The following is a 14,558-nucleotide window of genomic DNA, read 5'->3' on the forward strand; positions in this document are numbered from 1 at the left end:
AAAATTAAATATTTCAAGGAAGGATTAAGCCAGAATGAAAAGAAATGAGAATAGTGGAATTAGAAATACTCTTTTGATCTTCAAAGGTATGTCTCATTGTTAGGCTTACTACATATGTAAACCTGTTCTACAGTCAGTACAAATGTCACCATTGCATGTCTTCTGTTTATTTTGAAAATTGAGTTTTATTGAAAAATTGTGTTATACACACACCATTTTATATGCTCTCTCAGTGTAGAGTAATTTATCAGATATTTTGTGGTGGGGTTTTTGAACAGAATAAGTTTGTTGTAATTTGTATTTTGGGCATGATGTTATTTTATGCTTAAATGTTTTTGTTTTTGTTTTATTTCCATTTTGCATCTTAACCCCTTTTATTTTCTCTCCTAAAAGTATGAATTTACGAGAGGTATTAAAAAAATATGGTAAGGATGTTGGTCTTCATATTAAAGCTGTAAGATCCTACAGTCAGCAGTTGTTCTTGGCATTGAAACTCCTTAAAAGATGCAATATTCTACATGCAGATATCAAGCCAGACAATATCCTGGTAAGTCAAACAGGCTGTCTTCTACATCCATATGTCTTCTTACTAGTAATGTGAAATTACCACTGTATTACTACTCTAGAAATAATATCTTGGAAGAATAATTTTACTATATTTATTACCCATTACAAATGACTTTACCAGTTTTTACTTTTTTGGGAATTGAGCAATGAAAATTTAAAGTGTAAAGAAAGAGGAGAGAGGCCACTGTCCCAATATTCCTTTTGATTGTGGATTTAGAACACACACATATCCCAAGAGTGTTTTAATATAGTAGTGATGGGCTTCTTCCAATATCGAAAAGAGGTGCTGCACACATGGCTGTTTTGAAATAAGGTGTGTTCACACTTCTTTGTTCTTTAATTTTATATACAGATGGAGTAAAGGACATTTAAGGGAATTTTATAGACTGATGGGGTTTGGGACAGTTAAGAAAATTGCCTTTTTCTCAGCAGATATTTGGAGTCGAGTATAAAGGTGCCCAGGAGTAATTCTTCTTTCCTTTATTCTTTATTGCTTTAGAAGCAGTGCCTTCTGGGAGCCCAAACACAGTAAAGCTCAGCTGTGGTTAGTTATTATGTTGAAAGGCATCTTTCATGATCTTGACCTCTTTTAACTAATGACTTCTGATGTGGTTGCATGCAGAATCATAGCACTTTTGGCATTTAGAAATACATTTCATCATAGTGGAGTGATTAATACACACACACACACACCCCTTCCAGCGTGGTCCTATTTCTTCACCGTGATCTAAGGTTTTCAGAGTTGGGACATATGCACCACGTGGGTTATTCTTAGTTCATCTTTTAGTCACATGTTCAACACTGTAGAAAGCTTACGATCTGATTAAAATATAGATAGTTCCTTTCACACTACCATATTAATAATGAGGCATTCCATTTAGATGTGTTTGGTCTGAGTTTATAATGTATTGTATATCTAATATAACTTGATTAGAGGAGCTAATAATTACAGTGAAATGGTAGGTACATTGAGAATGAATTGTAGACTTGCCTGCTCAACTTCACAATTGATTTTTACCTCAGTTTTTTTCTTTCTCTATTTTAAATTGTGAAATATAGCATCCATATCAAAGAATGGGTCAAATATATGCAATTTAAAGATAATTATACAGTGAACATCTGTGTGACCACCATGGAGGTTAAAGAATAAGACATTTGCTCTTGTTTTTAAAACTTCATTTTTCTTAGAGTTAAGGCTAAACTGCTTAGGTTTTCATGTGGATTCTGATACTGAATATTTTCCCTTCTTCCTGAAGGAGGGAAAAATAGACATCATAGACCACATGGAGCTTTTAATGAAAATCCAAAACTTTTAGCTGATGACTTGAGCCATCAGTGTTGTAGAAGTACCACATTCCTCATGTGGGAGAAGTTGTGTAGCCATACTAAAGTGCACATAAGTGTGAATACTCTGCTATTATATAAGGCATTTTATCCAGCCCAAGAGTTCCACTGGTAGATTTTAATTTTAAAATGGTCCTGGGATTTTTCTGTGTGTTGCAACTGCAATATTAAGTCGCTGAATGCAGTTTGTACTTTAAAAAGCTCTGAAAGTACTTTACATTGAAAGTACCTATTTTCCAGATCCCCCAGATACAGAGAATGTTTAATTGATGTGGCAGTTAAAAATAATCATCCCCTGAATCAACATCTGTGATGGACCATTCTGTAACAATGACCAGCCTTTATGACAGCCCAGTAGAGTGGCTAGGTTTATTTATTTAAAGTGTTTTATTTCTTTTGGGTGGGAACAGTAGGCCAAGTTCAAGTCCCAACTCGGAATTTGTGTGTGTCTCTTTTGAAGGGGGGAAGGGACTCTGGAATATGAATTATCTGCACTTGTTAATCCTGAACATGCTTCTGACTCATGAGTGGCAGCAGTCATGGGAGCAGCTCCAGCCTTTCTCAGCAGATGTCACTGTTGCTGTGTATGTTGAAGTATTTACAAAGGACCAAGAAACAAATGACTAATAGAGTTCATGTCTATCAGTTTTGCCAAGTATATTTAACATTTTCTTGACTAATAGCATTTTTATATTTAAGAGATTTAATGATTTTTAGACTTGAAGTGATTGCTAAATTTGGGATGGTCTAGCAGCTTCCGATGAACGTTTTTATTCCATTTTTATCCAGATTTAATCTGGATCATTTTGCTTTTGTTGCCATCATAATTCTCTGGCAACTGAAAGTTAAAGTCAACTGAAAGTTAATCTAAATCTGTTCCCTTATTAATGAATGTCTTCGTGTTCCTTTCAGTAGTAACTTGACTTGATTCAGGTGTTCAGGGGATTTTTAGAAGATGCTTTGTGTCAGTGAGGTTTTTCTCTTACTATCCCATCCTTTTCTCAATATCGTTGATTAAAATTAATTTTACTTGCTATTTTTCCATATTTCTTCACTGAAAAAAGTTCTTTTACTAATTATAATCAAATATTTGGTAGCTCTTAATTTTTCATAATTAGGAAATTGAGTTATAAAAATTTTTAAAGAGGAATTATAAAATGAGTGACTTTGTTCTCAATATTGGAAGATAACTTCTCAAAGCCAATTTTGATCTTATTTTTCGTCTTAATTATTCTTCCATGAATTAAACTTCCATGGTGAAATGTTTTGCAGGTTAATGAATCAAAAACTATTTTAAAGCTCTGTGATTTTGGGTCGGCTTCACATGTTGCGGATAATGACATAACTCCTTATCTTGTCAGTAGATTTTATCGTGCTCCTGAAATCAGTAAGTTTCTTCAAATGTTCTTTGACCAGGGCCACCATATGCTGTAGAAACAGCATATGTGACGTCTAAGTTCTAAGTATTGTTTTCATAACACTTCCAACAGCTGTATGAGGTAATTCATGAGGAAGGAAACCATAGCAAGTTAGGTTCATCCTCCTCAGGTGGAATGATGGTAGTTACAGGAGTCTTGATTGTGTCTGGCAAGAGTAGCAAAAACAGTTGTGGAAAATCCTTGACTTTAGAAGATAGTTCTTGAGTACTCAAGGTCTGATTATCAAATTTATGAATTGTGTGGGACCTTTGTTATTTCTCTTCTTGCTGCCTTGGTTAAGGTCAATTAGTACTGCCACCAAAGGTGAAATGAAAAAAAGAGAAAAAAACACACATTTTCTATGCTTTAATTTCTTCCCACTCCCTCATTTTTAAGGTTTTAAGTGTGGATTTCTGTTAGGAACTAATGGGAAAGAACATGAAACTCATGCCAAGCGAGGTATTAAGATTGTGGTTATATAATTCAGGCTAAATTAATACCCTGTTAATGGAAATAAATAGTAGTTGATTTTTTTATCATTATATATTTAAATTTCCATTTTGTTTCCAGTTATAGGTAAAAGCTATGACTATGGTATCGATATGTGGTCTGTAGGTTGTACCTTATATGAACTTTATACTGGAAAGATTTTATTTCCTGGCAAAACCAATAACCATATGTTGAAGCTTGCCATGGATCTCAAAGGAAAGATGCCAAATAAGGTAGGACATGAATGTAAGCTCACATTTTTTCAAGGTCTTAGCAGTAGTTTCCTATAGATCAGGGGTGGTCAACCTTTTTATACCTACCGCCCACTTTTGTATCTCTGTTAGTAGTAAAATTTTCTAACCACCCACCGGTTCCACAGTAATGGTGATTTATATAAAGTAGGGAAGTAACTTTATAAAATTTATAAAGCAGAGTTACAGCAAGTTAAAGCATATAATAATAATAATTACCAAGTACTTTATGTCGGATTTTTGCTAAGTTTGGCAGAATAAATCTTTATAAAACAACTTAGTATAGTTAAATCTATCTTTTTATTTATACTTGGGTTGCTCCGCTACCACCCACCATGAAAGCTGGAACGCCCACTAGTGGGTGGTAGGGACCAGGTTGACTACCACTGCTATAGATTGATAGGTTGCTGACACTTAACTCATCACTAATGGCTATAAAACAATCCTAGAGAGGCAGGTATGTGGCTACTATTTCTTTAGCTCTTTCTCACTTTGGGTGTTTAAATTAGTGGTTCTAATTAGCCAAGAGCTATCAAAAGAGAATAAAACTGTTTTCCTCTGATGACAGTCTTTGTGGTTTTATTTACTCTGTTGAATTAAGCAGACAGTAGGGACCTAAAATTAGGGGTAGAATTGGAATTAAGGAAGAGAGAATTGGTGAACATAAATTTGTTAAGCACCATATGTACATGAATGATCGTTTTATGTGTCTTTTCTTCCAAGAGCAGCAATGTTCTTGGGAGCACACCCTTATTGGTAACAGCATAAACATGCTTGAGAGCTGAAATGAAAAAAAGATTCAGGTCTGGTAGGTTAGGAAGGGTTTGGTAACTGGAGAAGGAATGGATGAACATTAAAAGAGGAACTTGGTGGCAAATATGTTTTTTAAAGATTAGAAGTAATTTGGGGAGGGAAGGTATCAAGAAAATTCACTTGAAATGACCTCTTTCTAACATAAAACTCATCCTTAATGCTTTAGCTGTATGTAAATTTGTTTCGTTAACTCAAAGCAAGAACATTAGGGAGTTATAAATATGTCCGAGAGCCGTATCTTAGACTTTTATGATTTCACTTTATGTTATGTTGGACTTGTTTAGAATAAATTACACAGAAATTATCTGTTAGTATATATTTTAACAAGGTCTGGTATCTCTTTAGGGCTATTCAAGTATAATTTGTACAATGTCATTAGGTTTCTTAACTGCCAAGAGTAAAGGCCTCAGTTGTGTAATAGTTTTCCTATCTAAGAAGAAATTATTTTAAGTCTTTGTTTAACCCTCAATTTGGAATAGTGAAAGAATAACTTGATATAATAATTGGTGTATGTCACTGCCTGGGGAAATACAATTTCATGTTATTGTTTTAGGTACAGCATTTGTATTAGCTTTTTAAAAGATGTTGAACTCTTGAGAGCAAGAAATCTCATATCATTTTTGAATGAGAAAACAAACCCAAAGAGACTAAATATTTGACTTATGTATTAAATTGTTAGTAAGACATACTGTTTCATAGTAGTTCAAAAACTAAGTTTTTCATTTTATTTCCAGATGATTCGGAAAGGCGTATTCAAAGACCAACATTTTGATCAAAACCTCAACTTCATGTACATAGAAGTTGACAAAGTAACAGAGAGGGTAAGTCTCTTTTAAGTGGGCAAGATTAAATGATTATCTTATTGTTAAAAATGCACTGAGTCATATTAGGAGCTATGACAGTTTTAGAACATTAAAAATAACTTCTTTTGGGTATTGGCTGATTCCTAAATAAAATACATTGTTATGAAAAAGCTGAAGAGATTAAAAATGTTTGTGTAGTATAATTTTATTTCTTTATAGGTCATTTTTAGACCCTCCTCTTCCTTTGGATCACTTTCTTGGTCTGGCCTCCCATCTACCTTCTGTACTGCTGTCATATTGATCTTTTTGAAAACAAATCTGATTATGTTACCCTTAGAAGAAAATATATTTAAATTTCTCAGAATTTCAATGGAAGTCCTTTATGATACAAACACTGCCATCTTCAACATTTCCCCTCTTCACTGGACTCTAAACCCTGCCACTCCACACTTCGCAGATAGCTAAAGGGCTTGCTCTTTCAGACCGCTCCACCTTTATTCACAGACCACCTTGACCTAATCTGCTTCCTGTACCTCCTCATCCGCTAAAAAATAGGTATTCAACTTCAAGCCTCAGGTGCAGTACTCTGCATGAGCCTTTCTAAAACCTCCAGGTTGAAGTAAGGACTTCTTTATTTTGGCCCCATGGTGTCATGTGCCCCTAAGTTTGTGAGAGCACTTTACCAGTTCATGGGGTCAGCTCATTGACGTGCCTGGCTGTTCCCACTTCAGGGTAGGAAAAGTATAGTTCAAACGGCAAGAATTTACTATTATTTTTAATTACTTAACAATATTTTTGAATTCTCAAATGTTAATTACTTCACTAAGTTTTGGAGTTCCTTTATTATTTTTACAAAATTATGTTACAGAATGATTAAAAAAAACAACTCATAGCTAACTTATAGTTAACTATTTCCATTTAAGTTTTCTTACTGCTTCTTGAAAAGACATAGCAGATAGAGGAAGCCATGTAAAAGTTCCAAATGAGTCGATGATTATATTTTTGATAGACAAAACAGTCTGATGTGTTATGCTTTTAGTAACTTTATTTAGAGATACACATTTTAAAAATTATTTTTAGGAGAAAGTTACTGTCATGAGCACCATTAATCCAACTAAGGACCTGTTGGCTGACTTGATTGGGTGCCAGCGACTTCCTGAAGACCAACGTAAAAAAGTACATCAGCTAAAGGACTTGTTGGACCAGATCCTAATGTTGGACCCAGCTAAACGAATTAGCATCAACCAGGCCCTACAGCATGCCTTTATCCAGGAAAAAATTTAAACGAGATGAAGAAACTCCAATGGTTTGAGTAATTAAATACAAAGACTGAAGAAATTTCACAGCAGTTTATTAATGTATATAAACTTATAAATATTTCTCCAGCAAATTTGAGGAAGCATGATATATTTGAATTAACACCAAGGGTGATATTTCTTTTAGAAATGTTAGTTAATCTGTTTTGTGTCTTATGTGAAATTTCACTGTAGAACTGTTTTAACTGCCAAGACTGCACATAATTACAGTGCTAATGTATATGGTTGCAGTTCACATAAAAGACAAAAGCATCTGTTATAAAATAAGTAGTAATACTGGGTGGTTGAATTATTTTTAGCAGACTTGGCTTCATTTTGGTCTTCAGGTGAAATGGCCAGCATAAATGCTGTTTATATTCACATTTTCCTAGGTGTGTGTGTGCAGGCCACAGCAGCATGCCCTTGGTGTAGTCATTGCCGAAAGGGGTCTATTCCTTCTTGAGCCTGCCTGCAGGGATGGTCTCCTCTTTTAAAGCAGGTTGTGTACAACATTCAGTACACTGAAGGTAAGCTAAACCATCAACATCACTGGTGTTTTAAGATGTTATTTTATTGGAACAATTGACAAATGAGGGATATTAGCTTTGTGGCAGAATTCCCTGCATGTGTGATAACTGATCTTGTTTTATTTTTTGGCATTGCAACTGTGGCATAGTTACAATTTCTGTTCTGTTCATCACATTTACAATTTGAAGAGTATGCACTTGATGGATAGGGCGCCTTCAGTGTACTGTTTCTTACTAACTTTCATTTTTTAAAATCAACTTGCTATAGACTTTATATACATTTTGTTAAATACAGTTCCAAGTGACATAGAGACGATGCGTAGTTTTCATTTACTGAATTACAAATGTTGAGGCATAATTCTGAAAGTCCTCATATTTAAAAGTTAGATAGACAACATAATGAAATTTTTAACTATTTGTATGTCATTTTGAAAGTGTACTGCTTTATGGTAAAAGTGTTTTTCATTTGTTCATTGTTTTCATTATTTTGTGATCATGTTGTCTTTCAATACAGGCATAACCTTCCACTCTTGAACAAAGCAGCTGCTTTTTAAAAGCGGTAATTGCTTCTTTACCTTTTATTTCTTTTGTAAATGAAGCTTTTCTTTAAGAATGTGACTTTAAAGTGTTGTCTATTGCATAAAACAGTTGACACTCACTTATTGTAAAGTGAAGATTGTTCTACTGCATGTGAAGTGGACCATGCAGATTTCTGTATGTTCTCAGTATGCATCACTAGATAATAAAGTCTTTTGTGAACAAGGCATTTGTAGCCATTTTTAAAAATTTTTGTCTTCAGTGCTGGTAAGTCAGGTAAACCAAATAATTAAAGGCAACCTTTTATTTCTTCCTGAAAGTCTTTAACAGCATTATTTGCTGAAGATGTAAACCTAGCCAAAAATTTATTATTTTATTACTAATTAGGATCCTAATTATTTCATCCAAAAAAATCTACCTATAGTGTCAGCTTTCAGTGTAGTGAGATAATTCCTGTAGGTTATGGGGTATAAATCAGGATTTAACTAATGTTTCTGCTATTTTCTCACTTTTCCTTTTGATGGTGCGGAAAGAAAAAAGGAAAACGGGGCACAGGCCATTCAACGCCTTCTCCAAGGGTCTGATTTGCTGAGACACCAGCTTCACCTTCTTAACAAGGTTATTTCTGACAGCATGTGTAGATAAACATTTAGCAACAGTTTAAAACAAAAATCATGTAAATTAGCTTGGTTTTGCAACACAGAGGAATTTGTATGCTTAACATGGTGGAAGAGAATTTTCAGAAATTTATGTAATCTTTTCCATTTGGGTGGTAAGATTAATTCTTGTCTCCCTGAAGAAAATGGAAAGCAATCAGATTTTAGGGATTTAAGTAATATTTTTACATTGTAAATGGGATTTTTTTATTCACCCAGGCACTAATTACAACAAGCATGCACATTTTGGTGCATTCAAGAATGGAAAATCAGAATAGCAGCATTCTTCTGGTGGGTTTTGCTCCATTTAAAGACATGAACTACAGCCAGGAAGGTGATAGATGATATAATAAGCCAACTTTGAATCTACACCCATCTCTTCACGGTTTAGACTTACTAAAATAAATACAGGTGGTGTTTGTTCATCTGCAGGTAGAGTGAAGCCTTGTAAATGAGGCATCACAGGTGCAGCTTTCTACCTTAATGGAGTGGGTAGAGATTTTCCCACCATTGTGTACTTTATACTTTATTTTGGTGATAATATGCTGCATATTCAAAGTCTTTGTAGTTATTTCACTCAAAATAGTTAACATTTTGATGCTTCTGGTGATTTTCATGGCTTCATTTATATAATTATTTGAATAAGTTAACTTCCACTAGAAACAGTTCATCTTATGCCTTCAAAACTGTTCTTTAAAAATCAAAGTTGCTTGTTACTTGTTCTTTGTGTTTTAGGTGCAGCTCAGTGGAAGATGATGACAACCAGAAGACATGAGCTAAGGTTTCTGTTCTATAAAAGATTTAAAAAAAAAGAATCCTCCATTTAATTTTTGTCTAATTTTTTAGTTTTCAGCATTATGATTTGGGTTTCATTAATGTTTGATACTTAGAATAGTGGTGCTGTTGTGTTCATTTGTAAAGTGATTGTTTTTTCATGCTTCTGCCTCTCCCCCATCTTCCCTTCCCTAAAATAAAAATAATGGTCAAATTTAGTGATAAAAAAAGACTTCTGAATGGTGAGATTCCTTATTTAACACATTGTTTTCAAATTTGGTTCCTGTGGATTATTAGGAAAACAACAAATCAGAATAGAATACATCAAAACACAGTCCTTGCCCTGGCCGGTTGGCTCAGTGGTAGAGCGTCGGCCTGGTGTGCAGGAGTCCCAGGTTCGATTCCCGGCCAGAGCACACAGGAGAAGCACTCATCTGCTTCTCTACCACTCCCCCTCTCCTACCTCTCTGTCTTCCTCTTCCCCTCCCGCAGCCAAGGCTCCATTGGAGCAAAGATGGCCCGGGCGCTGAGGATGGCTCTGTGGCCTCTGCCTCAGGTGCTAGGATGGCTCTGGATGCAACAGAGCGACGCCCCAGAGGGGCAGAGCATCGCCCCCTGTTGGGCATGCCAGGTGGATCCCGGTCGGGCGCATGTGGGATTCTGTCTGACTGCCTCCCCATTTACAGCTTCGGGAAAATTGCAAAAAAACCCCAAAAAACACAGTCCTTAGTGTTAGGTATTTTATCTCCTTGGCAAATGCAAAGAATAGAAACTGGACTTTAATAACACTGTTCAACTCCTTTAATACCTTTAATACTCTGTTCTCCACCTAGCCCATTAGTCATTTTGTTTTTAACAAGCACTCCAGTCATGGTCTTAAAGTAGACGAAATATTTAGAGTCATTGTTAATTTTTCTTCTTATGGGAAATGAAAGGTAATATGCTGTGGATCTTTTGTATTCCCAAATTAAGTATTCTTAAATTAATCTGACAGGAACCCCGTAAAAAGTCTTTACATTCATAATGTTATTAGAATTCATAATTTTACTGAAGCAGAAATCTAGACCTCTGCAAGACCTCTGTTAGACTGAGGTCATTTAGTGAATAATCATGTTTTAAAGTAACTGTATAGTTTTCATGTACAGTTATCTCATGAAGTTTTTGCTTTATTAAACTTCATGGCAAAAATGATACCATATATATATCAAGTGATTGTCAGACTTCAGAGTTTGTAAGTCTTAGGACGTAGCTCTCAAAAATGTAATAGTTGAGATCTTAGAAAGCATATACATTTTAGACACCATTCTCTAGGTAGACCTTATTCTTGAAAGTTATCAGAAATTAGGTTGGAATTTTGAGGCTTGGAAGGGATGGAGCCTCTTGTCATAAATATGAAGACCATCCCAGTACTTGAGTTCAGCCCTAAATCCTTATTGACAGTGTCATGTTTCTTTATTCCCCAGTGCCGGTGACACTTCACTCTACTTTTTCGCAAAAGAATTTTGTGTTTTAAAAGAATTTGTCATTTTTGCCATTATAATTATCACTCTGTACCCTAACTAAAATACTCAGGATATTCTTACAATAGGAAAAATTTATGTTTTACAGTTATATGGTTGAGGCAGTGAAATGTAATGTTCTTAGATTGCTTCTGTTTCTGAGAACAAATACTTTACTATACTTGGACTTAGTCTATCGTCATATTGTAGCAGAACTCTATTCTAACTGGCTAAGTAGAAATAAAATCTTTGAAATGAAACAAAGGAATCCTGTATCTGAAAATTTTGGTCACATAGTTAAGGAGTGCCCTTTTAAATGTTGGAGATATAAAGAAGCCAGATAGTCAAGTCTGTAACTTTCTTCCTTCAGTTATAATGGTATCATTAGAAATTGGGCTCCATAAAGTGTTTCTTCATAGTATCTTAATCAAACATATTCAATATGAATTTTATCATTCTTATAGATGAAATGTCCTCCTTATAGAAATGTTCAATGCAAATTCATCTGTGTTTTTTACATGTCAATAATATACACAAAATTGAGTTTTAAAATATTTTCCAGTTATTTTGATAGATACCATCATGGCATCTTTAATTGTTCTTTTCCTTCTACATGTAGGGTAAGGGACTGTTCTTCTGAAGAATCTTTCCATTTAATGATCAAGATATGGAAGCTGAAATCTGAAAATACTCAATATGTATTCTAATTATTTGTGATATCATTTGAATTGTAACTTGCATTTTAGCAGCAAAGTTCCCAATCAACTTAGTGGGAAAATGCAATAAAATATGCCACTTGTTACTGTATTGTCTCCTGATTTTCTTTTTGCTTGTTTATATTGAGATATAAAGATACCATATCTTACCTGAAGGTTCTTCAGTGCTGTTTCACTGATGTTCACAGATGTGCTTCAAAAAGTATTCTCTGCTAAAGTCTGATTGGGAAGGGTTGGGTTAAATTAAAGTTAAATATTTACTATAAAAGTTCTCAGAAGACATCTGATGTGCTCTCTGCATCTCAGTGCAGAGGAAAGGTGTGGAGGGAAGAAAGCTCACAAACTCCTCGGCAGAATCTGCCCTTTCACAGAACCTGCAGCTTGGAAACAGCCACATTAGTACGATTATTCAAACAGCAAAATATTTTCTAAGCAACTAAGTACAGTACACCAAAGGATACTGTATTCATGTTTTTTACATGTATTTCTGACTTGGTTTTCCTAGTGATAGAAGCATACATAGTGAGCAATGAGATGATTTCCTGTCTGTAATGACTTAAGGAAATTGCTTAATTGCACATGGGGAAACCTGACACTAATCCTCAGTCTACCCACTCGTCATTCTTTTCTAAGAAAAGGTCTTCAGCTTTTAAAAAGTGTATAAAATACTTAGGAGGTCCTGTGAATATTGAGCATGTGCAAAGCAGGATTGGAGGCTAGAGGGCCAGCCAGTATTTGGCTTTGTAGAATTTGACCAGCTGGAGCTACCTGCAACCCGGAGGCCAGGAGACAGTTTGGTCTAATCCTGCATTTTATAAGAAACGGGTTGAATGGCAGTGGCTCTGGATAGCTTTGTAGAATCCCCGCTTGTAGTTTCCTACTTGGGCTGGCAGAGGATTAGGAGCTATGGAATCATCTAATCAAAGTGGCTGACAGGGTCATGTGATCCTGTTTTAATTGGGGAAAACAGTATGCAGAGTGTTGGATTGGGGAGGGCATTGCTACAAACTTGCAAGAAGAAAACGTATTTGTGCTTTCTCATACTGAGGAGAAAGCCAGACCTCACCTAGTTAAGATCTTAGAAAGCTAAGAAAAAGTTGTTACTGAAGAGTTAAAACATGGGACTTTTTAAGCAAGCCAAATTTAAAATTTCTTGAATGTATTTTTATTTATGTTTGTTATAAAGTTTGCCAAATGTATCTTCAAAAATAATGGTGGAAATTTGTTTTCAGCAGGTCTGATAGACAAATCTTTTGAATTTGTTTATAAGTACAGCCTCCCACCCCCATTGCCCATGGTTTCTCCACCAAACTCATACGTACCACCTATTTTAACCAAGTTTTTGCCCCCGTCATTCTACACAACGAACTCGAGATGGCTACACCTACTTCTATACACCACTTGTTGACCTCATTTTAAAGCTCAGTTTAAACAGGAGAAAGATTCCCAACAACTATATTTTTACTAAGTGATCGTGACATTAAAAGTTATTAGTCCAAGATTGAAATGAGCAGTGCTGCTAATAAAATTTTTACGTTATGTTTAGAGCAATTTTGGACTAATTAATGATCTGGTAGGTGTTGCAGTAGCTCCTTTTTGTGCCAGTTTAGTGGCATCCTAAATAAAGTAGCCTGGTTGTTCCCAGGAAGAAAATTGCCCTTGCCTCTCAGTACCTGCATACCCACACACACATCACGCCCAACCAAAGCCATCATTTAATGCAGGATCGACTCACCCCTCACAGACTTTATTATGATCCTTTATTATGGCTACCTCTAAACTGCTCCTCCCCACTTTCTGTTTCTCATTTCCCAAGCTTATTACCACCCCTGGTCTTCCTGAATCCCAGGGTTTATGCCTTTGTTACTCCATGCCATCCCTGGTACCTATCTTGTACCTTGCAAGGAGTAGGACATATGAGTTGTTGCTCGTGTGACAGTTAATTCAGTGCTGAGACAGCTCATTCCATTCTTTCCTGTGTCATTCCTATTTTCCCTAATCTATTTTTTTATTTGCCAGACACTATTCAATCCTCACATGATTATATGAGACTAAACAATATTTGCCCACTGTATGAATGAGGAAAGTGAAGAACAGGATGACTCCTGTCTGAGGTGCTAGAGCTGTTAAGCAGTAGAGCCGGAGTTTGAATTCGGCAGTCTGGCTGTGGAGCCAAAACTAGTAATTGCTGTCATGCATAACAATTTTCAGTGATTGCTAAGGCCCATTCCTTAATCAGACACTTTGGAGGGTATCTACTACATGCCAGGCAATGATTGATTGGGATACAGTGGTGAGCAGAAGAAGAGTCATGCCATTCCTGAAAGTTTTACAAATAAAAATTACATCATTATAGTCCTAAAATGAGAGGTACCATGAGAAAGGATACAAAGGCCTGTTAAATAAGGTTCAAAATTCAAGTTATTGCTGTGAGAATGAGTAAAATTAGTTGATAGGGGAAAGAAGACTGGTGCCAATTGCAACTGGTGAAAATATAAGTTCATATTTGTATTATAATCCTATGAAAGGGATGTTATACCACTTTGGATAATGGCACTAATTGTATAGGATTTAGGTAAAATACTGTTATAGGGTATGGGATCCTGAACAGTTACGTTTACTTTCTACTGCTGTGTTGATATGGGTCCAAAAAAAATTCTTCAAAATTAACGTAAACACTAAGCACATTTTCTTCAACCCCAGTCTCTAAACTGAGCCTTACTCTTTTACTTTAGATAGGATAGAGGACTATAGTTGCTCTCCTCAATGTTTATTTGAATTATCCTTTAATTCATCTCATTCATCCCTAACACAAATATTCCATCTTATTTAAGGGGATGGTACACACTAAATCCCTGCCTGCCTTTCT

The 14,558-nt window shown here is 35.4% G+C and overlaps 1 protein-coding gene across 8 annotated transcripts in view; it reads left to right on the forward strand.

Moving 5' to 3' along the window:
• PRP4K (pre-mRNA processing factor kinase PRP4K) overlaps positions 1 to 11,780 on the forward strand; it is a 48,684-nt gene extending 36,904 nt beyond the window's left edge. Inside the window, exons 11-19 of one of the 8 annotated variants that reach the window (XR_010750292.1) lie at positions 394 to 547; positions 3,184 to 3,298; positions 3,900 to 4,051; positions 5,617 to 5,703; positions 6,766 to 8,066; positions 8,578 to 8,662; positions 8,920 to 8,991; positions 9,436 to 9,481; positions 11,593 to 11,780. Coding sequence is in view for 1 of the 8 variants with exons in the window: in XM_066376921.1 (XP_066233018.1) it covers positions 394 to 547; positions 3,184 to 3,298; positions 3,900 to 4,051; positions 5,617 to 5,703; positions 6,766 to 6,969 (712 nt within the window). In the remaining 7 variants the exon portion in view is untranslated. Of the gene's footprint in view, positions 1 to 393; positions 548 to 3,183; positions 3,299 to 3,899; positions 4,052 to 5,616; positions 5,704 to 6,765; positions 8,272 to 8,577; positions 9,482 to 11,592 lie in introns of those variants that run through there. The other 7 variants (XR_010750290.1, XR_010750291.1, XR_010750289.1 and 4 more) reach the window with 7 other exon arrangements.
• Positions 11,781 to 14,558: the final 2,778 nt, after the last annotated feature.

Source organism: Saccopteryx leptura, chromosome 3 (genome assembly GCF_036850995.1).
Source record: "Saccopteryx leptura isolate mSacLep1 chromosome 3, mSacLep1_pri_phased_curated, whole genome shotgun sequence".
NCBI classification, from domain to species: Eukaryota; Metazoa; Chordata; class Mammalia; order Chiroptera; family Emballonuridae; genus Saccopteryx; species Saccopteryx leptura.